Below are 23108 nucleotides of genomic sequence, written 5' to 3'. Positions count from 1 at the left end.
CCATCTGAAAAAGGGCTAATATCCAGAATCTACAAAGAACTTAAACAAATCTATAAGAAAAAAAAAAAACTCCATCAAAGAGTGGGCAAAGAGTATGAACAGACACTTCTTAAACAGACATTTATGCCACCAACAAACATGAAAAAAGGCTTATCATCACTGTTCATTAGGGAAATGCAAATCAATACCACAATGAGATACCATCTCACGCCAGTTACAATGGTGATCATTAAAAGTCAGGAAACAACTGATGCTAGAGAGGATGTAGAGAAACAGGAACACTTTCACACTGTTGGTGGGAGTGTAAATTAGTTCCACCATTGTGGAAGACAGTGTGGTGATTTCTCAAAGATCTAGAACCAAAAATACCATTTGACCCAGCAATCCCATTCCTGGGAATATACCCAAAGGATTATAAATCATTCTATATGGACACATGCACATGTGTGTTTATTGCATCACTATTCACAATAGCAAAGACTTGGAACCAACCCAAATGCCCATCACTGATAGATGGGCCAAAGAAAATGCTGCACATATACACCATGGGATATCATGCAGCCATAAAAAAGGATGAGTTCCTGTCCTTTGCAGGGACATGAATAAAGCTGGAAACCATCATTCTCAGCAAACTAACACAGGAACAGAAAACCAAACACCACATGCACTCACTTATAAGTGGGAGTTGAACAATGAGAACACTTGGACATAGGGAGGAGAACATCATACTCTGAGGCCTCTTGGGGGTCGAGGGCCAGGGGAGGGATAGCATTAGGAGAAATACCTAAGGTAGATGACGGGTTGATGGGTGCAGCAAAACACCATGGCACATATATACCTATGTAACAAACCTGCATGTTTTGCACATGTACCCCAGAACTTAAAGTATAGTAAAAATGGAAAAGAAGAAGTAACGGAGAACCGGCAGAGTGTCTCCCAGGTTTCTGGATTAAACGTTTAAATGGATGCTTTTACCACAGTTGACTGGAATGCATAATACATGGGGAACATATTTGGTGAAGTTATTTATAATTGCTTTAGTAAGCATTCTTATTTCATTTTCCATCAGAATGTTAAGAACCTTGTGTGCCACAGCACAGTAGATAGCTTCCTGAAATCCTTTTTAAAATCATTTATCTCTTTAGTATTAAGTGCAGTGTTGTTAAAGTTCCATTTACATTTGGATAGTTACAGTAGTAGTTCTCTAGTAAATTGTAGCATACTTATTCAGTTAAGCCATATAAGTGATCACAACAGAATTAAATCACTTCATGATTTTGCTCATTAAGATAAAAGAAATTGACCATATCATTTCTCACCGTTTCATAATTTGATACTTCAAGTGAATGTATCATAATTAAACTTCAAAAAGCACTGGAAAGGAGAAGTCTCATGTTAAACTTTGAATCATGAGGAAATAAGAACATAAGAACAGACTGTTTTGGCAGCTTAGATCTAGAGACTGAACTGATCTTCCTTAGCCGTGAGCTGCGCCTACCTCTGGGACCAACAGAGATGAGAATGCAGACACTTGAGCCAACTTCCAAACACATTTGGCCACTCGTACATTTCAAAAATTAAGCTTCATCTCCATAGAAGGGATGAAGCTTGCATTGTGGGGAGCCTGAGAATTACTGATGGTAGCCTATAAATCTGTTTATGAAGATGTAGGATGTTACTAATTTATAGGTAATGCTGCATTTGTTAAGACCTAAAGACCAGCACTTTTCAAACAGAGGCCCATAAACGTCACGTGTTATTTGTTTGTTTGTTTGCTTGTTTTTTTGAGATGGAGTCTCACTCTGTCACCCAGGCTGGAGTGCAATGGTGCAGTGTTGGCTCACTGCAACCTCCACCTTCCAGGCTCTAGCGATTCTTATGCCTCAGGCTCTAGAGTAGTTAGAACTACAGGCACCTGACATCACACCTGGCTAATTTTTATATTTTTAGTAGAAATGGGATTGACCAGGCTGGTCTCGAACTCCTGACCTCAGGTGATCCACCCGCCTTGGTCTCCCAAAGTGCTGGGATGACAGACATGAGCCACCGCACATGGCCAAACTGCACATGTTTTGAGTACATTTCGCCAAGGAGCTCCGGGATGCTTACATGGCCAGGCTGGCTCTGAGGTAGGGAGGGAAGGGCAGTGGCTCTTGGCATTCTCAATCCAGGGGTGAAAGCATCCCCATACCATAGGCGCAGAAGGTCCATGTCATGTGGTTTTCATTCTAAGTGAAAGAGATCACACATGTGTTGTGCCTGGCTTTTCACATGATTGGGTTTATGGCATTCATTGGGGCTTTTTCATTTAAGAGGCAGGATTCAAAAGATGTCATAATAAAAGATGCTGTAAACACAAGAAAATGAAGTCATCTGTCTTTCTAGTATTTGTTGACATGGAGATGGCGTAGTCCGGGAGGAATGCCTGGAGAGTATTAAATCAAAGAAACAGCAATGATCGTTTTACATATTTTATGTTAAAAGCCTATGATGTCACAAAAATCCTGTTATCTGCTGAAAAAAAAAAAAGAAGAAAGAAATGTATTATGAGTAGAGAATGCTAGTTAGAATATTTAAAACAGAATAAAATAAAGATTGTATTAGGTTCCCAGGTAAACTTGGTGGCATGTACACACACAGTTGCTTTCTGTCCTACTGGAAGCATATCAATACAATGTTGGAGGGATTGATTTTTAAAGGCATAAATGCACAAAGTCAGAAAAAAAAGAGAAGGAACCATATTGTTTATAAAAAGTAGAATCTGGAAACATATCGAAGAAGCATGAATTCAAGTCTAGCAGAGGGGAACTATGCAGAAGACTTGTCTGCCCTGCCCTGTGACTCTTGGAAAGGCCTGCTTGAAAGGCTAGCTCTTGGCTGGCATCTGGGAATCTGGATTTCAGGAAAGTTTCTACCATTCCCAGATGGCAAGAGTGGCTTTCTGTGCTTAAACTGTCTGTACATATACTGAAAGCTTCCTTAGGGAATCTGGACTTTTGGTACATGCAGTGCAAAGATGCTTATGCAGCCAGAACCCAGTGAAAACCCTGAGCACCATCTCCAGTGAGCTTCCCAGTAGACTACCTTCCCTGTACATAATCACAACTAGCTGCTGGGGAAGCCTGAGCACATCCTTTGTGACTCCGCTGAAAGAGGACTCTTGGTTGTGCCTGGCTTTGCTTGGACTTCTATTCCATGTGTGTTTTCCGTTTGCTGATTTTGCTTTGTATTCTTTTACTATAATAAATTATAGCTGAAAACACTGCTGTTTACAGAGTCCTATGGATCCTGCTCTCTAATCATAGAAACTGGAGTGATCTTGGGGACCCCCAACACATACATGAAAATAATCATCTCAATGCACACCAGAGACCCCTCAGAGAGCTCAGGAATCAGCAGCCCCGTTTTCTCTGTTAGTGGCAAAATAACATTGGATGACTTCTGTTTAAGAAGTTGTCAGACCTCCATACCTCTCTCCTGCTCCACCAAGGAGACAAGACCTGCTCTGTCTAGCAGATGCCAGGAAGCTTATTTTCTGGAGAGGGAAACAGAGGGTCTCTGGACCTCTGAGCACTGGACTCATTTAACTGGGTGCTTCAGAACTGAGAGAGGCAGAGTAAGATAATGGTTGTCTACTGGACACTGAGAGTTCAACCCTCTTCCTCCACTTGGCTCTCAGATCCCCCATGGCTCAGCCTCCAGCATCCAGGCAAGGTATTGGAGCAGTCTTCTCAGGGGTCTCTGAGGAGTCCAGCAGGAAAGGTTGAAGTTTCTGACAACATACTTCATCTAAAGATTGCAGCCAGATCTGACCAGGTCTACAGACTTCTCTTTGCTCAGACCTTCCAGTTAAACTTTTTAGCCCTCCACTCTAAATCAGAGCAGAAAACAAAGAATGTTCAGACCACAGAAGAAACAATCTAACAAGAAAGGTAGAGATCCAAACAGCAAAGGGAATTCAGCAATTTAGAAGATAGAGAAGCTGTAGAGAGAGGCTACAACCTTAAAATAATTCATTAATGTACTCAGTGTACTCAAATCCTTAATGTACTCAAATTGGAGAAAGTAGCATACAGTATCAGGGAATAATCAAGAACCAAAAAAAAAAAAAAAATGATACGAAAGGCCTTTTGAAACTTTAAAATGTGATAGATAAGATGAAAATTTAAATCATTATTTTGGGAGATAAGATTGAGGAATCTTCCAGAAACTAAAGCAAAAGATGAAGACATGGAAACTATGAGATAAAAGATGAGAAATATAAAAATGGATAGATAAGTTTATATCCAAATGATAAGAGACGCAGCAAGAAAACGGAGGGAAGAATGAGATGAAGTAATCAAGACTATTCCTAAAACCAAAGGAATTTGTAGATTCAAATGGTTTACCAGAAGGACCCCAACTCAAGTTTAGCTCTGTGGAAATAAGTATCAAAATATGCAACTGAAAGAGGTGGAAAAATGATAGAGCAATTTTCTTATTTTACAATAAAGCTTAAAAAGTGATTTAATTCTTATTTTATTAATATAATGTTAAAAATCTTTAAACCTGTGGCCATCACCAGGTGTGTTATGCGTATGGGTCTTCCCTCCAGTGAAACCTGTGGCTGTAAAATGGAGAAATGCTGTCACATTGCATCCAGGGTCAGTCCCTGTGTCCTCCTATTGATTGGGCTCTGTGTCTGCAGTAACTGAATGTAGAATGCTTGTCAAATAAAGCAGTAAGTGCTCTAGGCAGATTTTCATCATCTCCACCTGCCAGACTCCAAAGCCACTGCATGCTCAGCTGCCCAGGATCCTCCTACCTGTGCTTACAAGGTAGGTACCTAGGAGGGAAGGAACTGAACTTACATTTTAGTATGCTCTCAAGAGAAGCCGAGAAGCGCCTTGAAGGTGTTAGCTGGGAGATGATGGGAAAGCTTCTTATATGTAAAAATGTCTCTTGCATCATTTTATCGTGGCTCCCCTACCACTCCAACACTTGGCATGTGTGATCCCAGGTCTTCAAACATCCATTAACCTCAAACTGAATATTAGGAGCTCTACAATTCAATCTTTTAAAGAAAATAGCTAAACTTAACATCAGAATAATCAATATTTTAGCTACTCATTTAGTGAAAGGAAGATGATTTTTGTGGGATCACTGTTTTTTTTTTTTTTTTTTCACAAACAATTAAGTCTGCTGCCTCATTCCCATTGTTGGCACCCGGAGAGACTGTGCGAATTCCTTTGGGAGATTATTTGAACACTGAGCATTCTGTTGAATGCCTAATTTAACATAAATGTGTTTTTAGTTTTGTAGAGTAGCTGTGAGTGTTGTAGGAGCTGATGTTTTAGAGACCCTTATCTTTCCCTAAAGGAAAGGAGCCTTTTGTGAGGTTGCTTTGTTTACCCCTGTGGTAATGCTCGCCTGTGTGTCCTCCGCAGGAGTACCAGCCTTGCAACACCAGCCCGTGTCCTGAGCTGAAGAAGACCACGCCCTGGACCCCCTGGACGCCCGTCAACATCTCTGACAATGGTGGCCACTATGAGCAGCGATTCCGATACACGTGCAAAGCCCGCCTGCCCGATCCAAATTTGCTGGAAGTGGGAAGACAGAGAATCGAAATGCGGTACTGTTCTAGCGACGGCACCAGTGGCTGCTCCACAGATGGTGAGTAGTGGTTTTACGGGGACTGACCCACTTCCTTGGAAGGGCCTTTGATCTTACCTCTAAGGTCATAAACAGCAAGGGGGCATTTTTCTTTTTGGTTATTTATGGCTTAGCAGTCTTGAAAAGAGTGTTCCCCATAGAGTGCAACTGACTGTATGGCAAACTGAAAGAAAAGACCCTTACTGTAAAAAGTTAGTTATTGAGGTGATACTATGAAATCAGGTCCCCAAATAACATTATTATAGACCCAGAATCATTTGTGTGAGATTTATTTAGTATCAGAAAATGTACTGGGGATGTATCAGTGATCTTTCATACATCTCTGGCCCTAAAATGTAAGCTGAAGAAAGGTTTTTTCTTTATTTAATCCCTAAACTTCACAAAGGCAATGGAAGTACATTTCTCTTTGTACCTATAAAAAGATTTTCTGTTTTTAAAAAGCACAGTGTGTGAGGATACTAGAATAGTCTTTGAAATCACTTTACTCCTCACAATTGAGTAAATCCCTTGAATGCCACAGTAGGAGAACGGAGAAAGCCCTGAGACAGGAACCAGATCTGGCCTCTGCCTGGGCCTGACACCAAGTGGTCCTCTTACCTGGGGCAAGTCGCCTTCTCTCCCTAGAGCTCAGCTGTCTCAACTCCAGAAAAAGGAGTTGAGCCTCTTGGTCCCTAAGAGCTTTGATTCTTTGCTTTGTTCTTCATCTCTGTTTTTCAGTCTCCTCTAATTGAGCAAAATCTCTTTCAAAGGAAAAGATACTAACAGAAAAGGAAATAGATACTCACAGATGGGTCTTTGGATCACAGTTTGATGAGAACAGTGATTGTTATGCCTTGCAGCCATTCTTAGATATGCCTTAGCATCTTTGCACTGGTGATTCTACCTTATTCTCCCAACATGAAAGGACAGGAACCATTTATAGAGAAGGGGTCTTTTCCCAGAGTGGGTAGCCTAGACAAGTGCCACTGAGCTGGCATGCTGCCATATTGGACAGAATTTATTGTGGGATAAATTCATGGAGTTTGGTAGATCTCCTTGGTGTTGCCATGAAGAAGGCTGTAAGACAGCATGGCTCTAGGTGACCGCCACCAGCTGCTCTCCTGTCACAGATCACCATGACTTCTCCTGGGAGCCAGTGAACAGCCTGGATGCCTGGAGGCCCAGCACGTGGAGCAGGAGCCACTTGCTTTACAAGCCTGCTTCCTCATCCTACTCTTCTTACTGACATTAACTCTCTCCTCACGCCACTGCTCACTGTCGTTCAGCAATTACACAAGCTCATTGTTTCTTGAAGCAAATAAAAAGAGTCTGCTTTTATATCATTTTTATGTGAATAAACATACAAATTAAACAAATACCACCTACCTAGAAAAATGAGTAACAAAATAATACTCTTTTTAATTTTGTAAACTCTTGTTATATTTGGAAGAGAAGGTATATTATGAAATACCAAGAGAAAGATAACTGAGGACTTAAAGATGCACGTTTTATGAAGGATAGTCTTGTGACCTCCACCTAGCATGGTGAGATAAAGTATAAAATTTAAATACAAATTTCAGATATCTTTCAGAAGTTTATTCTAGTACAGGTATATCCCATGAATCCTTTTCAGGATAAGTATATGCCACATAACTTTTTAAATGACTAAGATCCATGCAATTTTTTGGTTTTGTTTCATTTGTTTGTTGAGACAGGATCTCTCTGTTGCCCAGGTTGAAGTACAATGGTGCAGTCATGGCTCAACCTCCTGGGTTCAATCAATCCTCCTACCTCAGCCTCCTCAGTAGCTGGAACTATACATGTGCATCACCACATCAAGCTAATTTTTGTATTTTTTGTAGAGATGGAGTTTCTCCATGTTGCCCAGGATAGTCTTGAACTCTTAGGCTCAAGTGATTTGCTGCCTCGGCCTCCCAAAGTGTTGGGATTACAAATGTTAGTGTACCTGGCCCAGTTATTTAAGTATGGATGTGTCTCATATAATATTTGGAACATACTTATCATAAAATGCTATTCTTTTTCTGAACGTGGTATTTAACTCAGTTTCCTGCATTTTATTTGCTCAATCTGGCAATACTATCTCTATTCACTTACTCTCTCATTTCAAAACAGGCTGTGAACTGTATTTCTTATGATATCAAAGAAACAAATAGGAAATGAATGATGGTGCTTCTCTGTACATCAACTTCAGTCTCCTTTCTGAACTTACCCAGTATATTCCTGCCATTTTCAGATACATATAAAACCAGGGCTAATATTAGTTTTAATTGTTCATAATATAAACCAAGGAAAATGTGAATACACATTTATAAAAGAGAGTCTATATTTTCTTCAAAATTAGATTAAGAGTGTGTCTTTTTTTCCATTTAAACGACAGTTTTATTTTAATTTGAGTTTTGGAATTTAACATATGAAATTCAGAATTTAAAAGTACTTTTAATAAGTGTTAAACATTTGAAGTTTGAGAAATTAGCCTGATTTTTACCATTCCCCTTCAAAAAAGCTTAACATTGGATTGCTTATATATACAAATGGGAAGATTTATGTAAAATATACAATTAACATTAATATTTCATTTTGTATGTGACTTCAATATATTTTTAAAATTATATTTTAAGCTCCAGCATACATGTGCAGAACGTGCAGTTTGTTACATCGGTATACACATGCCATGGTGGTTTGCTGCACCCATTAAAGCCATCATCTACGTTAAGTATTTCTCCTAATGCTATCCCTCCCGTAGCCCACCACGCCCCGACAGGCCTGGTGTGTGATGTTCCCCTCCCTGTGTCCATGTGTTCTCATTGCTCCACTCCCACTTATGAGCGAGAACATGCAGTGTTTGGTTTTCTGTTACTGTGTTAGCTTGCTGAGAATGATGGTTTCCGGCTTCATCCATGTTCCTGCAAAAGACGTGAACTCATCCTTCTCTATGGCTGCATAGTATTTTGTGGTGTATATGCACCACATCTTCTTTATTCAGTCTATGGTTGATGGGCATTTGGGTTAGTTTCAAGTCTTTGCTATTGTAAATAGTGCTGCAATAAACATATGCACGCATGGAGCTTTATTCTCCTGTGTCTTTATGGCTTTGAGTTCTAATGACCATCTCACATTTTGGTATTGATATCTTGAAAACACAAAATGGGTCTCATTTTCCTCTCACCACATAAAATGAGGCTTGATTTTGTGCTTAGCTGTTCTTTATTGACTCACCATAGAATACTGATTTATCATCAAAAGACACTTCTAATTCACTTTATCTGAAGAGTATCCTGCTATCCTTTCAAAATAGATTTTCTAAGGAAACAACACAGTTGCTTAACAACACCAAGAGTTGTTGGCACATTTGTCTTTTGACCACTCTTCTCCCGAACTTTACTGCGTACTTTTAGAGTTATTTGTTAAAGCTTGTGTCACATTGCCTACATTTGAGAAAATTATTGAATACTTTTTAGTATTGTGAGTGGGTAGACATTTTCATCAAAACAAACATAAATTTTGACTATGGCTAATTACATGACTGAAGTTAAAGTGCCCAGAGTACACATGACTCACTGTATGTCTACAGAGCCTGTGGCTGTGATTCCTGCTACAGCAGCTCCCCACTCACCCCAGCACCCTGACTGCTACTGCTGCTGCCCCTCTTGGCTCCTAGGGAAACACATTTTGTTAGGTAGTAAGCTCTGAACCTCTATGAAGTCATTCAGCACTGTGTTCAGTTCCAGGGCACGAGTTCCATGGAGGTGATGGGAGTTTCTGTGGCCTGTGATCCAGGAGCAGTTGGCTTGGCACATTTCACCAGCATGAATTCACCTTTGAAAAGTTAACAGATGAAAGAGCAGGTTGAGAAAATGTCTGAATTATGCCCCACTTCCTGCAGATGGATGTCCTCCAGGGCAGGCTGTCTCCATGGGGTCTCAGGGCAGTTGGTTGTAGAATTCCCAAGAGAAGTGAGAAAGTTATATTTTCTTTTTAAGAAGGTTCGTCAAAGAGTATGTGAACTACCTATATAGGACCTATTATTTCCTGTGTAAAGACGTTACTGTATTCTCAAATAGAGTTCTTAATTTCAGCTTTGTTTCCTAGTAACTGCAGGAAAGAAGCTTGAGGTATAAGAAGTTATCACCCCGCTGATTTCTGGCTGCTGAAGTATAAAAAGAGCTCAACTGAATTCGAGGGTGGTTCTAGCAGTAAGGCGGACAGCTGATACAGAATGAAAGTTAGCATGGACTGTGGTTCCTCTGAAATTTGAAACACATCACACTTTACCTGTTTCCTTGGCAGGGCTTTCTGGGGATTTCCTGCGTGCTGGGAGATACTCTGCCCACACGGTCAATGGGGCTTGGTCAGCCTGGACATCATGGTCACAGTGCAGCCGTGACTGCGGCAGGGGCATTCGGAACCGGAAGCGTGTTTGCAACAACCCCGAACCCAAGTATGGGGGGATGCCTTGCCTCGGCCCATCCCTGGAATACCAGGAATGCAACATCTTGCCCTGCCCAGGTAAGTGAATTGTGTAACCTACAAAAGTTCTGAAAACCCAAGGGCCTTGGAGAGCCTTCTAATTTACCAGGCCTCACGCAGCTCCCTGGCTTCATGTTTGAGACCTCTGTTCTTAATAAACTCCCTGGTATGCGTGGTTGCTCATGCTGGTAATCTCAGCACTTTGTGAGGCCAAAGAGGGAGGATCGCTTGAGCCTACAAGCTCAAGCCTGGGCAATATAGATAGACCTCATCCCTCCCCCCCAAAAAAAGAAAAAAATAGCCAAAAGTATGGTGGTATACGCCTGTAGTCCCAGTTATTCTGGAGGCTGATGTGGGAGATTGCTGGAGTCCAGGAGATCAAGACTGCAGTGAGTCATGATCAGGCCACTACACTTCACCCTGGGTAACAGAGTGAGACCTTGTCTCAAAAATAAACAAATAAATAAATGTCTTGTGTGATGTCATCACCTGTTAGATTAGCCCAGAGTGGAAAAAGGAAAGAAAAAGAAAAGAAAAAAATAAGAATATCAGAAGGGTTCTCAATTCCTAACCCTTTCTTTCCAGCATACCTATAACCAAATGCTAAATCTTTCCAAGCAATATTAAGATCCTTCTGTCAGCCTTCTTTTCAGGCAAGCATGAGGCTTCAGTTGTCTGTTCAAAAAGATCTCACCAGCAGGGCCACTGTGGGACCTCCCTGGGCACGTTTACCTGCAGGGGATCCTCACTCCCTAATGCATTGGGGAAAGAGAAATGGCATCTAGGCTAGATTGTGTTGATGTGTATGTGTGTTTTCTTATTGTAAAAGAAATTAAAACATTCCTATGAACTACTTGAAGGGTTTGTACTCTAGGTGTTGTGACTGATGGAAAACCCGGCCATTCTAATGTGGTCTGGAAATACATGGGGTCTTTGAAGTGACCATCAGCTCCTTCTGGAGGCTAATCCCTTCCCAGCCACTGGTGGGATTCCCAGCCCTCCCCTACGTGGCCTGCATCTACCATCAGGTCTTCATCCAGGGTCATGGGCATCAAAGGTGCTCCCCCTGGACCCTGGGTCTGCCAAGCCAGTTCTTGGTCCCCGTGTCTTCTGTCACAAAGAGTCTACCTCATTAAATCCTCTAAAGACGCAAACTCTTCTCTCCTGTGGGCCTAGCAGAGCTGTTTGTCTGGGTCTTCTTCCCAAGACCTGGCTTTTCATTCCGCTGAATTCCCAAGCAAGCAAAGAGTCATGAAAATGAGCCGAAAGAGCCCCAGACCAGGGCTTTTGCTCTGACAGTGCCCAAAATGCTCCTCCATCTTTCCCTTTAATATTTAAGCCCCTGTATCTACCTTCTTCCTGCCACAGCTCAGGGTCCCTAGCACCTAAAACGCTTCCACCAGTGCTTCCCAATTCCTACTCTCCTGTCCAGAACCCTCCTTGGAAAGTCTTTAGCCCACACATCATGGCCATCGGGAAGGCTGATCTGCAACTGAGGAGGCTGCCTTGACTTTTGTCCGAAGCTCCATGAGGACAGGGATTCCTGGCATGGTCTCACTCATGGCAGCAACCTCAGCTCCCTGTAGGAACCTGGCACATACTGGAAACACCCCTCAGTGATTGTTCGTTAATAATGAGAAAACAAGGAGTTGGTTAACTGATCTTTCTTCATTCATTCATGTCATTTCTCAGGAAACATTTTTGAATAACCCACTGTGAACTATTTACAGGGTGTACACAGATGCAGTGCTATGATCCAGGTCCAGAAAGAACTTAGATTTTAGAGGGAAGAATCCTGGGAACAGTGTCAACCCAGTATGGTCACTGGCTACTGAGTTTATGACAACCAGATGCGGTGGGCTGGCTCCTTGGTGGTTTTCACTAAGAAGTTATGGCAGCCACAGCAGGTAGGCTACCCTTAAGCTGAGTCTTGAAGGACAGAAAAGAGTTGGTGAAATTGACAAGCAGAGTTGGGAAACAGGGAGAAAGGCTCACTCCAAAGTTGGGTATAACATTTTTAAAGGCATAGAATGTTAACATCTTTCTAGTAGATACAGACAACTTTCTGAGTTTTTACAGCAAGAAACTGGCTTGTAGTAGATACTCAATGAGCATTCATTGGATGGGTGCTTGGATGGGTGGATAATGGATGGATGAATGGATAGATAATAAACATATATATAAAACTGAAAATGTAGTTTCTAGATTTGTAGCTAAGGCTCTCAATAATGTGTCTGCTCTTTCAGCTGCATGGCTCCTCCTAGGGTGTCTGTGCTTGAATTTCTCCAGCCTCAGGAGACTCCTCCTCTGCCCACCCAGCTTTCCCAGCCAAGCCGATGCTGAGAGTCTGGGAAAGGTCACTGAGCTGTTCTTTCCCACAGCCCCAGTGAAGCGAGTTCTCCTCTGGGGGCTGAGAGGAATCCTGTGGGCAGCCTCACTAGATTCAGGTCCATGCTGTAAACTGGACAAGGGCAGACATCATGGGAATATCAAGGTTTTCCCACCCACCCTTTCCTCCCTGGGCTCCAGACTCCATCCTTGTTCCCGTGGGTAGGACATGCAGATTCCTCCAGATGCTTGGATGCTGTCCTGGTGTACAAGTACAAAGGGCCACCACTTATCTCAGAGACACTCTATTAACATGATCTGTTGGTTATTCTCATTTTAGTTGATTTGGTGGTCAAGCCAATAGTGTGTATGCATAATCTTAATATGCTGAAATAACTCTGTCCTCATTTTCTTTTTAAAAGCCAAGATACTGCAGAGTGTTGTGGAGTTATTCAGAGTGGCCCATGTCACCTTGCACTAGGCAGTGGGTGAGTCAGGGCTGAGTGGTGCTTCCCCTGCCAGGGAAATTCCTAAGACAGGCCATAACCCAGCAGGGAGGGTTGGAACTGCTAGAGGTGTGAATGCTGAGCTGCACAGTCACCAGGAAGCCAGTTAGAGGGCGATTCCTGCCTCATTTAGAACACTCTGCCCTGTGAATTCACTTTTCTTTAACCCAGTTGGGTTCAGAGTGGCCAATTGCAAATGGGCTGGGATGACAGAAGCGCACCACCACAAAGGGCTAATTTTTATATTTTTAGTAGAGATAGGATTTCACTGTGTTGGTCAGGCTGGTCTTGGACTCCTGACCTCAGGTGATCCACCTGCCTCAGCCTCCCAAAACGCTGGGATTACAGGCGTGAGCCACCACGCCCCGGCCTCTGTTTTTAACTTTTTGGCGACCCTCCACATTGTTTTCCAAGGCAGCTGCACCACTGTCCATTCCCACCGACAGTGTACAAGGGTTTCCGTTTTGCCACGTCCTCGCCTACACTCATCTTCGGTTTTTTATCATAGCCATTCTGGCAGGTGAGAGGTGATCTATCATTGTGGTTTTGATTTGCATTTCCCTGTTGATTCATGATGCTGAGCATCTTTTTTTATTTTCTTATTTTATTTGTTTTTTTTTATTGTACTTTAAGTTCTGGGGTACATGTGCAGATCGTGCAGGTTTGTTATATGGGTATACACATGCCATGGTGGTGGTTTACTGTGTCCATCGCCCCATCATCTACATTAGGTATTTCTCCTAATGTTCTCCTCCCCAATCCCCCATCTTTTCATATACTTGTCAGCCATTTATCTACAGTTTTATGGTACCATACAGAGGCCAGGGATCTTCAGAACATATGATTGGTTGTACGTCAGGCCCTGACACAATCGAGGGCACGCATTAGACCCTTCTGAGCCCTGGGCTGCCTTGTGTGCATTTAGATAGCCAAGATCTAAGATACTTGCTATTACTATAAGTCACAGTGACTTATTTTGCCTTGGTGTATGGGGCATGCAAGGGTACTCACTGGAGGCCAAGTTCCGATTTAGGTAACAAACAGGAGAAACTGACAGCTAGTGCTTCTTTCAGTGTGTCTAGATATGGGAGAGAGTTTTTGAAAATGTTAAAGTTCTAGGAAAACACATGCCTGTCTCTTTTATTGCTGATGTTGCAACCAGTGTCAAACACTTGATCGATTCCTCTAGCTATCTGATATACTGTATAACTTTTAGGGTAAATACTGTTGAATTTTCAAAATTTCAAGAATACTTTTGAAATTGAAAAGTTGTGTAAACTATTGAATCACAGAATCTCCAGTTAGATTGCAACCTTCTTTCTAAATTGGGTTCACATATTTTTGTTTCCTTTTTACTTTTTGCAAATTAGAGTATTGTCACAAAGATGATGGTTTTGCTGTGGTTTCTAAAAAATGCTTTCCTTTTACCTTTGCCAATATCTAAAAAGAAACATTACACCATAATGATGTGTTCCATCATGGCAGGCATATTAAAATACAGCCAAAGTTATTCTAACTAAAACAATCTTACGTCCTGAATGATTTTGGCTTTCTCTGTCATGGTTGCTCCTGTTTCTTTGTGCAGGCTACAGAGAAAGCTAAAATAGGATTCTCTCTACATATAGCAAATGGTGAGTCTCTCCTCAGCTTTTTAATGGAGTTAGCTGAGGTTATGATTGGTCCTTAACTCTTGATGAGTCTCTAATACCTTATTTGACAATGTCCTTTAGCTTTGCCCTGGGATTCAGCAATAACAGGGCAGATCTGACTAGTAAGAGAGAGGCACAGTCAGGAGTTAGCTAAACAACAAATCTTATTTGACCTTGTCACAAACCTAAGCCAACACGTAGTCTTAGTTTTAGCAAGGTCAGCTAATAAAGGACTGAGCCCTAAAGTCTCCCAGATTCAGGCGGGCCACCAGACCCCAGCATTCAGCAAGCCAGTCTACAGGTATCAAGAGCCCAGCCTAAAGAATTCAGGGACTAACTTGAACAGGCAGAGACATGTGCTGAGTTATGAGCTGTCATGGGAATGGTCATTCAAGGAGCCAGTTCGGCCTCATGTTCATATTGTAAAACTGTACCCTTAATATCTAACCCGACTTATGGCTGCAGATTTTCAGATTCCTCTCTGTGGTCATTTAAACACAGCAAGTCTGCGTGGCTTTACTTCATTTGGTTGTTTTATGCCTGAATTTACGGAGCATTCTTCAGTTGCCTTCCTCATCGGACCTGTTAGCTTTTCTCTATTCCACTGTCAGGGAGTAAACCATAATCCAATTAGCAAAGGAGCTTGTGACTTGAACTACGTATCCTTGGCTTTAAGTCTCATCTGACTGTTTAGATGGTACAGATGGCAAAGGTGAGAGCTGGCTGGGGCTTTACATCAATAACCGTACAGGGTGGTTCATGGTTGTTCTCAGGAACTGGAATTAGTAGGACACCTCACACCCTCCGCTGTCATGCTTGTACTTAGATACTATAGATTTAGAAATATTTTCTGAAAGAATGAATAAAAGAAACTGAAAAAGTGTAGGGAGGAATCTGTAAAATTGGATCTGTCACCAAGAGGAAGACTCCAGATGCAGTGCCACCAGCAGCCAGAAGCCTGGTTGTGATGTGCGTTCTGCAGCCCTCCTGGAGTACAGATCCCATTCAGCTTCCATTACTAAATGGCATCCATTTAGCGACTCCTTTAGCTGGGTTGGGATTACAGAAGTGCTGTGGCTTTGTGTTCCTTCACAGTGGATGGCATGTGGTCTTGCTGGTCCCCCTGGACAAAATGCTCAGCAACATGCGGCGGTGGGCACTATATGAGGACCCGCTCATGCTCCAATCCAGCCCCGGCCTACGGAGGGGACATCTGCCTGGGGCTGCACACGGAAGAGGCACTCTGCAACACGCAGCCCTGCCCAGGTAAGCAGCACCTTGCCTACCCCGCAGGTTCAGGACAAAATTGGCCTCTTCCCTTAATGGATAAATGGTGTTGTTGATGATACTGCATCACAGTAAGTACTGAAAGGGGTGGACAAGTCAGCAGCATGCTATTACCCTTGAAGCGACTTTAAAACATAGCATCTATAATAAAATAGTTCTCACTGTGCCATAGATTCAGAATTCGTGTTCAAAGCCTTTAGCCCATCAATGGGAGAGTGCTAAAGGCTTCAAACACAAGTTCTGAATCTGTGGCATGGTACAACACCCAATGTCCCTAATTAGGAAACATCCCAATTTGTTCTTGACTTTGCTAATTAACACTAGTGATCCACAGGCAGCACCTTGTTGTGTTGAGGGAGAAAGTTCAAGGAAAGATGGGAACGAGCGAGCATTTGTAGTGCCGTCCCAGGTGTGGAGGTCTGAGAGGGGAAATAGCCTGCAGACTTTCTGTCTCAAAGCCAGCCAGGGTGCAGCCACGTGTCTGCCAAAAATTTCCAGACCTGCATTCCGGGAATGACTCCTAAAATGTAACAAGGGGACACTAAGCACTCCTGGAGGATGCTTCATCCATGGTCAATGGGCTGTAATTCAGAGATAGTCCAATTAGAGGAAAGAAAAAGCATGACATCAAATCAGCAAGCAGAGGAGCACAGCGAGCATCAGAAACTGGTGATAGCAAAGCATTCTTAAAGCCGATTGCCTAGGAACAGAGTCTGAGGTTTTGTTTTTAAAATCAGGGTGGGGAGCAGGGAACACTGCCATGAGGTGCATCTCACAGGAGCCATCCTTGGGCCTGTGGGTGTGGGAGCTCCTTGATCCAAGCTCCCTGGGGCTGATGCAGGCACTGGGAACTCTAGCGCCACCACCATCCCAAAAATAGCTTGGTTTATTGACATCCAGGAATCACCTGGAATGAAAATGAGCTACTCTTTTTGGGGTCTAACTTTGACATTGAAACACACACATTTTTAGCTTCCTTCTGCTCATCTTTCTAGAAGGTTCTATGTAGGTTGAAAAGGGCCTTGAAGCCAGATTCTCACTGTCATTCTAAAAACTGACACTTTATCCATTTCTTTTTCTTTTCTTTTCTTTTTTTTTTACTTTAAATCTTTTTTTAATTGCATTTTAGATTTTGGGGTACATGTGAAGAACATGCAAGATTGTTTCATAGGTACACACGTGGCAGTGTGATTTGCTACCTTCCTCCCCATCACCTATATCTGGCATTTCTCCCCATGCCATCTCTCCCCAACTTCCCACCCTCCGCTGTCCCTCCCCTATTTCCCCCCAGCAGACCCCCGTGTGTAGTGTTCCTCTCTCTGTGTCCATGCGTTCTCATTGTTCAACACCCACCTATGAGTGAGAATATGTGGTGTTTGATTTTCTGTTCTTGTGTCAATTTGCTGAGAATTATGGTTTCCAGGTTCATCCATGTCCCTACTAAGGACACGAACTCATCATTTTTGATGGCTGCATAATATTCCATGGTGTATATGTGCCATATTTTCCCTGTCCGGTCTATCATCGATGGACATTTGGGTTGGTTCCAGGTCTTTGCTGTTGTAAACTGTGCTGCAATGAACATTCGTGTGCATGTGTCTAAGGAAACATTGTACCCTTTACCTGGAGCAAGGCACAAGCTTGATTTTTAAATTTTTCCTGCTGCTGTAAAGTCAGTGCTTCTATTTAAAAAAGGGGAAAAAAACAAACTGCATAGAAAAAATACCTTTTTATCCTGATTAAAATTTCATGAACAATAACAAGAGTTTACTTTTTTAACCCTCTTTTGTAGAAGTGTTATTCCTTTCTTTTCACACGTCTGTATGCCTGGGTGAATTTCACAAATCCTAGTAAATCTTCCATTTCAGGGTGAAGTATTCTGTATCCTCTCAATGCCCGTCTTTTGGCCTTGTCCCGAGACTTGTGCACTGACCTTGTCTCTTAAGAGACAGCAAACATGGGATAAAATGAATTCTCCCTCAGGGGCAGGCTGGCTTTGACAGTTGACTCTGCGGAATTGTTTATATAACAGAGGAGTAAGTAATTGTCTAGCTTCAGACTCCCTTTCAGCAACCTGGGACTTTCATGAGCACACAGTTATTTCTCTGGCTTGAGCACGGAGGGAGGTGGAGGATTTTCAGGAATGTTTCAGGAAAGCATTTGGGCTTTTTGAGCAGAGCACCACCCATAGCAAAATGGTGCCTGCACTAATGACTTACATGCCTCTGCTGCTGATGGTCTGCACATGGCTGGGTCTCATGGATTCACTTATTGAATGTCTAAATACAATTACTTTATAACATTAAAATAATGTGGGTCTTAGGAAGTTTATTTTAAGCACATGATATCTGATCACATATATACCAGCTCAGGCCCTTTTATTCATCCTCGTGTGTATTTTACGTACTGGACCTGTTAGAGAATACAGCCACATCTTACTGATGCACAGAACCATTAAAAACATGCTGTGGAATCCAGAAATCACATATGTAACTTGCCAGTGAGTCCAGGATGATGGAACTGACTGGTCTCCCCTCTTCTGGTCTCTGCAGAGAGCTGGTCGGAGTGGTCGGACTGGTCTGAGTGCGAAGCCTCCGGCGTCCAAATCCGCTCCCGCCAGTGCATCCTCCCCTTCCCCGTGGGCAGCCAGTGCTCCGGGAACACCACAGAGAGCCAGCCATGTGTGTTTGACTCTAACTTTATCCCAGGTAAGAGAAGAGGCATTTCTCAACAAGAACAAAATCATCTCCAACATGGAGAGAGAAAATGATTCATATATCAGTGTTTTATTTGGCGAAATAGAGATGATTCTATCAAACCTCATGATTTCAAGGTGTTTAAAATGTAGGTCTATAGAGAAATGCAGATTTAAACTTGAATTCAGTTCATGAGTATAAGGTTTCTTAGGCACAGTGTCTTTTGCAGTTTATCGACTATAATACAGTCAGAAGACTGCTCAAAAAATGAAAATGTTATTTGGTTATTATTAAATATTATTTTGTTATTTGGTTATTCTAATATTAGTTTAAATGTTTGGGCAGTGCTCCCTGTATATGCACGGGAACACAGAGAAAAAGGGCCATTTTCTTTTTGCGATCTTTAATATACTTGAGAAAGTAGAAATGCATCATTATTCTCCTGTTGGAGAAGAGGGTGGCCCTCATTCTACCAGCTTTTCCTGGTGAAGTCAGTGTGTAGTTGTTGGTAAATAGATAATAGGGTTGAATTCTATAAGCCAATTCTTTGTTTTCCTTCATTTATGCAAATGATAATATTTTAGAGAAAAGTAGTATACCATACCTCAATCATGTACCTTACAGAACTGTAAGAGTGGTTGTAATTGTTGTCCTTGTTAACCATAGACGTATTTTTAATTCTTGTTATCTAATAAAAAATGAATACAGGAAAGAATGATGTTCCTAGATTCCTGAAGTGGTATTTTATCCTCAGGAGTTAGAACACATAGGAGATGTGGCCTCTTTCTGCACCTTCTGTAGGTTTCATGTGTTGCATGCAAAGAGCGTCAAAGTCCTCCTGAAGAGGGACTTCACTTGTTCTAGAGACGTCCTTGAGCTCTGGTGAAGGGACCTTCCCTCTGCCGGGAAGGTGACAACACTGGCTTTAGTGGAACAAGTCTAGGAAGCAGGAATATCACAGGAGCACTCTGTGTGTTGGGCAGAGCTGGGGGGTTCCTCCCTGGCAGGAGGAAAATGAGCACATTCCCTGCTTTCAGCCCAAGGGACATCCATTATCTTTTTGTGATAAATGGATCCCACCTGTCCTTAGTCAAGGTGATTTGGCCAAATCCATATCAGGTTGGTTAAAACAAAGAAACAAGTACAGTTTTCTGATAATTAATCAGGCTTTTGAAACTTTACATCACATAAAATCCAGAATCATTAGACAAACGTACATAAAGCGTGAATGTGGACTGTCTTCCCAACACCTTTTACACATTGTGATTTGACTTTTGTTTTTCCAGAAGTATCTGTGGCAAGATCCAGTAGCGTAGAAGAGAAAAGATGTGGAGGTATGTTTTTCCTTTTAAGTAATTTTAACGGGTATACTGATATATTCTAATCATTTCCTTTTCTGCATGTTTTCTATAATGTTTCTGCCTCTTGGCCAAGAATGACAAACTGGATAAAAGTTATGGATCCCAGGCATTCTACCTTGGCATAAGGTAGTCAATATTTGACATACAGATTGGTGGTTCTCAAAGTGGGGTGCCTAAACCCACATCCTGGGCATGGCCTGGGAACTTGATGGGAATGCAGATCCTCGGGCCCTACTTTGATCCACAGAATCAGGACCTCCCTGGGAGGGGCCCAGCAGTGAGTGGTTTAATTAGCCCTGCATTTGATTCTGATGGATGCTCAGCTTTATGAACCATTGGTCTCAATATTCACTGTAGAGTTTCATGAGTAAAGTAGAATTCAAATAATTTGTTTATATGTATAGTAGAAATCCATGGAAGCTAGCCTCCAATCTCCAACCCACTGAAATGACTAAATTGTAATGAGGCATAAGGTTTCACCTATTGTGCTAGAGGAATTTTTCAAACCTGCTGCCACCATGAATGTCAAAGACAACATTGTCTAGTTCAAGTACATGATAACTTTGGATTTTGCAGCCTGTGCCTTCCATATACCCATAAAGTACTTGTCTGTGCCATGAACATGCCTGGAGGGAGAGGCTGGCCTGTCCAGGGACCAAGGAACAGCCCATGTCCACCTTTCAGAATCCAAGCCAATATCTACAGTGAGGCCTTCCCTTCCAATAGTTCATCATCAGTGTGACTGATGATGATAGATTCCCATTTGCTCCCCTAATCCATTCCACAGGGTGTCCAAGAGAGCCCAACCCAACAGATATTGCCTCTGACATGTTTTCATGGAACATGAAGCTTCATAGGCATGTTTCAGGAATTTAATTATCATTTCTGACTACCATTACAAAGTACTTTGATTAAGAGCTTACTGGCTGGGCATGGTGGCTCATGCCTGTAATCCCAGCACTTTGGGAAGCCAAGGCAGGCAGATCACCTGAGGTCAGGAGTTCCAGACCAGCCTGTCCTGCATGGTGAAATACTGTTTCTACCAAAAGATATAAAAATTAGCCAGCACAGTGGCCCACACCTGTAGTCCCAGCTACTGGAGAGGCTGAGGCAGGACAATCTCATGAACCTGGGAGGCGGAGGTTGCAGTGAGCCGAGATCATGCCATTGCACTCAAACATGGGCAACAGAATGAGACCCTGCATTTAAAAAAAAAAAAAAAAAAGCTACCTGTGACATTCTATCTACTCAGTCAGCAATCTGTTAGTTCACTCATTAATGCAGTAATCCTTGCTGAACACGCATTCTTTGTCAGTTTAGTGAAGGCCATTGAGCTTACGATGGGCACTCAGCATCCCCAGCCCCTCTGACCAGCAATCATATCATCAGAGACTCCATTGCCTCAGAAGGGCAATGTGAGGCGTCTGAGTGAAGTCAGTGGAGTGAGTTCACTAACTGGCTGTTGCTCATATGTAATCCAACTATCCAACTACAAGATGAATATGCAACCAGTTCACATAAAAATGATCATACCAATTAGTACCCGCTAATGTTTTTAGATCAGTAATTGTGTGCTATGTACTGTTTTACATGGTTTAGACAAGAATATGGTGCAAAGCCCATTTGGTCCTCACGAGGAGCATTCATGTAGGTGCCAGGGGCCACAGTTCTTTATGTGACGCCTCTGGAGACAGAGAAGGGTTTTGGAACTCAGCAGTTTTTAGATGGTAGAAGGGTATGTGAAGCCTGTACTCTATATTACATGACACCTGCACAGGGTCTGGGGTTGTTCTACAGCCAATCTCTTTAATAATGCTGCTGTAAGATGTTGAAAAAGTGAAGATGCTAAGGGTTTTCCTAGCAATTCCGGTCAGCTCTACAGAAAAGTGGGTCAGGTCGGTGACATTTTGCTGCCAGATGACTGATGAAACATGACTTTTCTGAGAATTTACAGTTAGGAATTATGGAAAAGGAACAGTGGTTATGTATTTAATCTGCATTTTATAAATGGAGACTATGAGGCTCAGAGCGGTGATGTCACTGGCCCAAGTGCACACACGGAATTCAGCCAGTGGCTCCAGTGTGAGTTTTGAACGCAGAGCACCTTACAAAGAGAACCTTGATAATAAGTATTCAAAAGCATTGTGTTCAGGAGGCTGGAGCCACAGCCTCCCTAGTTAGGTAACACTCTTGGACAATAGACAGGGTCCAGGACTGTCTGCTGCCATCAGAGACAGTGTAGGTCAAGAGTTGAACAGAGTTTATAAGTGTTCCCATTCTCAGGGACACCACACAGAGCCTGAGGCTCAAACAGTGGGTGCCTCAGCAGAGCTGGCTAGATATTAGTGCCTGCTGTCAGACGTGTGCAGTTTGCTTTCCTCCTGCTGAGCCCCACTGAGTTACTCTGTGGAAGATCTTCAAGGGCCTTTAGCACCCAGGAGAACATGGTGTAAAGCCCATCCGTACTCTAAAATACTACTTCTGTGTGTCTGAACCAGCTGCCTAGTGGCTGTACCAAGCCTTGAGATGCTATTGGTTAAATCACAGGAACTTGAACCACTCTAGGATATTCAGAACAGATTTTTTTTTTTTTTTAAGATCAGGCAGCTGGCACTGGCACAATAGCATAGGCAATTTAGATGAATCCTATTGTAGGGCTAATAGTTGAAAACAGTTACCAAGCAAGGATGTTTTTGACAACATAGGCATCTTTGTTTGTATTATTTTCATTTTGTGGGAAAATCAACCAAATTTTATACAGGAAATTAGCTAATTGAACCAACAGGATAGTTGGTCTCTATTCTATCTTTACTGACCAAAATCAGCAGCAGAAAATAATATTCAAAGGAAAGAACCACAGTAAGCACATTCAGAAGAAATTTAATGGGCACTATTTTCCCCATGCAGAAAAATGTGCTTCCATTGAAATTTTTCATCTTAGAGAGCTATTGCTTGTTGCATGAGACACAAAGACATAATGACATAATATGACATAATCGTCATAAAGTTGTCAGCTGGCCCCAGCCTTCCCCAGGCACCCACTGGAACGGTTCATTTGACTAATGACACAGTATCTGCATATGGAGACCGTCATGCGTCTAATGAAAGATGAACTATCAGTGTAGCAGGAAGTATTTCCATCAGCACAAGGCATTGACCCTG

At 42.3% G+C, this 23108-nt stretch overlaps 1 protein-coding gene across 7 annotated transcripts in view; it reads left to right on the top strand.

Annotated features, from left to right (window-relative positions):
• Positions 1 to 23108, top strand: part of SEMA5A (semaphorin 5A) — a 505017-nt gene that overhangs the window by 465079 nt on the left and 16830 nt on the right. For all 7 annotated transcript variants that reach the window (XM_017496928.2, XM_037727285.1, XM_017496926.2 and 4 more), the window contains 5 exons: positions 5427 to 5652; positions 9940 to 10158; positions 15698 to 15868; positions 18442 to 18597; positions 19872 to 19919. In XM_017496928.2, the coding sequence (XP_017352417.1) occupies positions 5427 to 5652; positions 9940 to 10158; positions 15698 to 15868; positions 18442 to 18597; positions 19872 to 19919 (820 nt within the window). The remainder of the gene's footprint in view (positions 1 to 5426; positions 5653 to 9939; positions 10159 to 15697; positions 15869 to 18441; positions 18598 to 19871; positions 19920 to 23108) is intronic.

This window comes from Cebus imitator, unplaced genomic scaffold (genome assembly GCF_001604975.1).
Source record: "Cebus imitator isolate Cc_AM_T3 unplaced genomic scaffold, Cebus_imitator-1.0 Scaffold226, whole genome shotgun sequence".
NCBI classification, from domain to species: domain Eukaryota; kingdom Metazoa; phylum Chordata; class Mammalia; order Primates; family Cebidae; genus Cebus; species Cebus imitator.
This window is presented reverse-complemented; position numbering and strand designations above follow the sequence as displayed.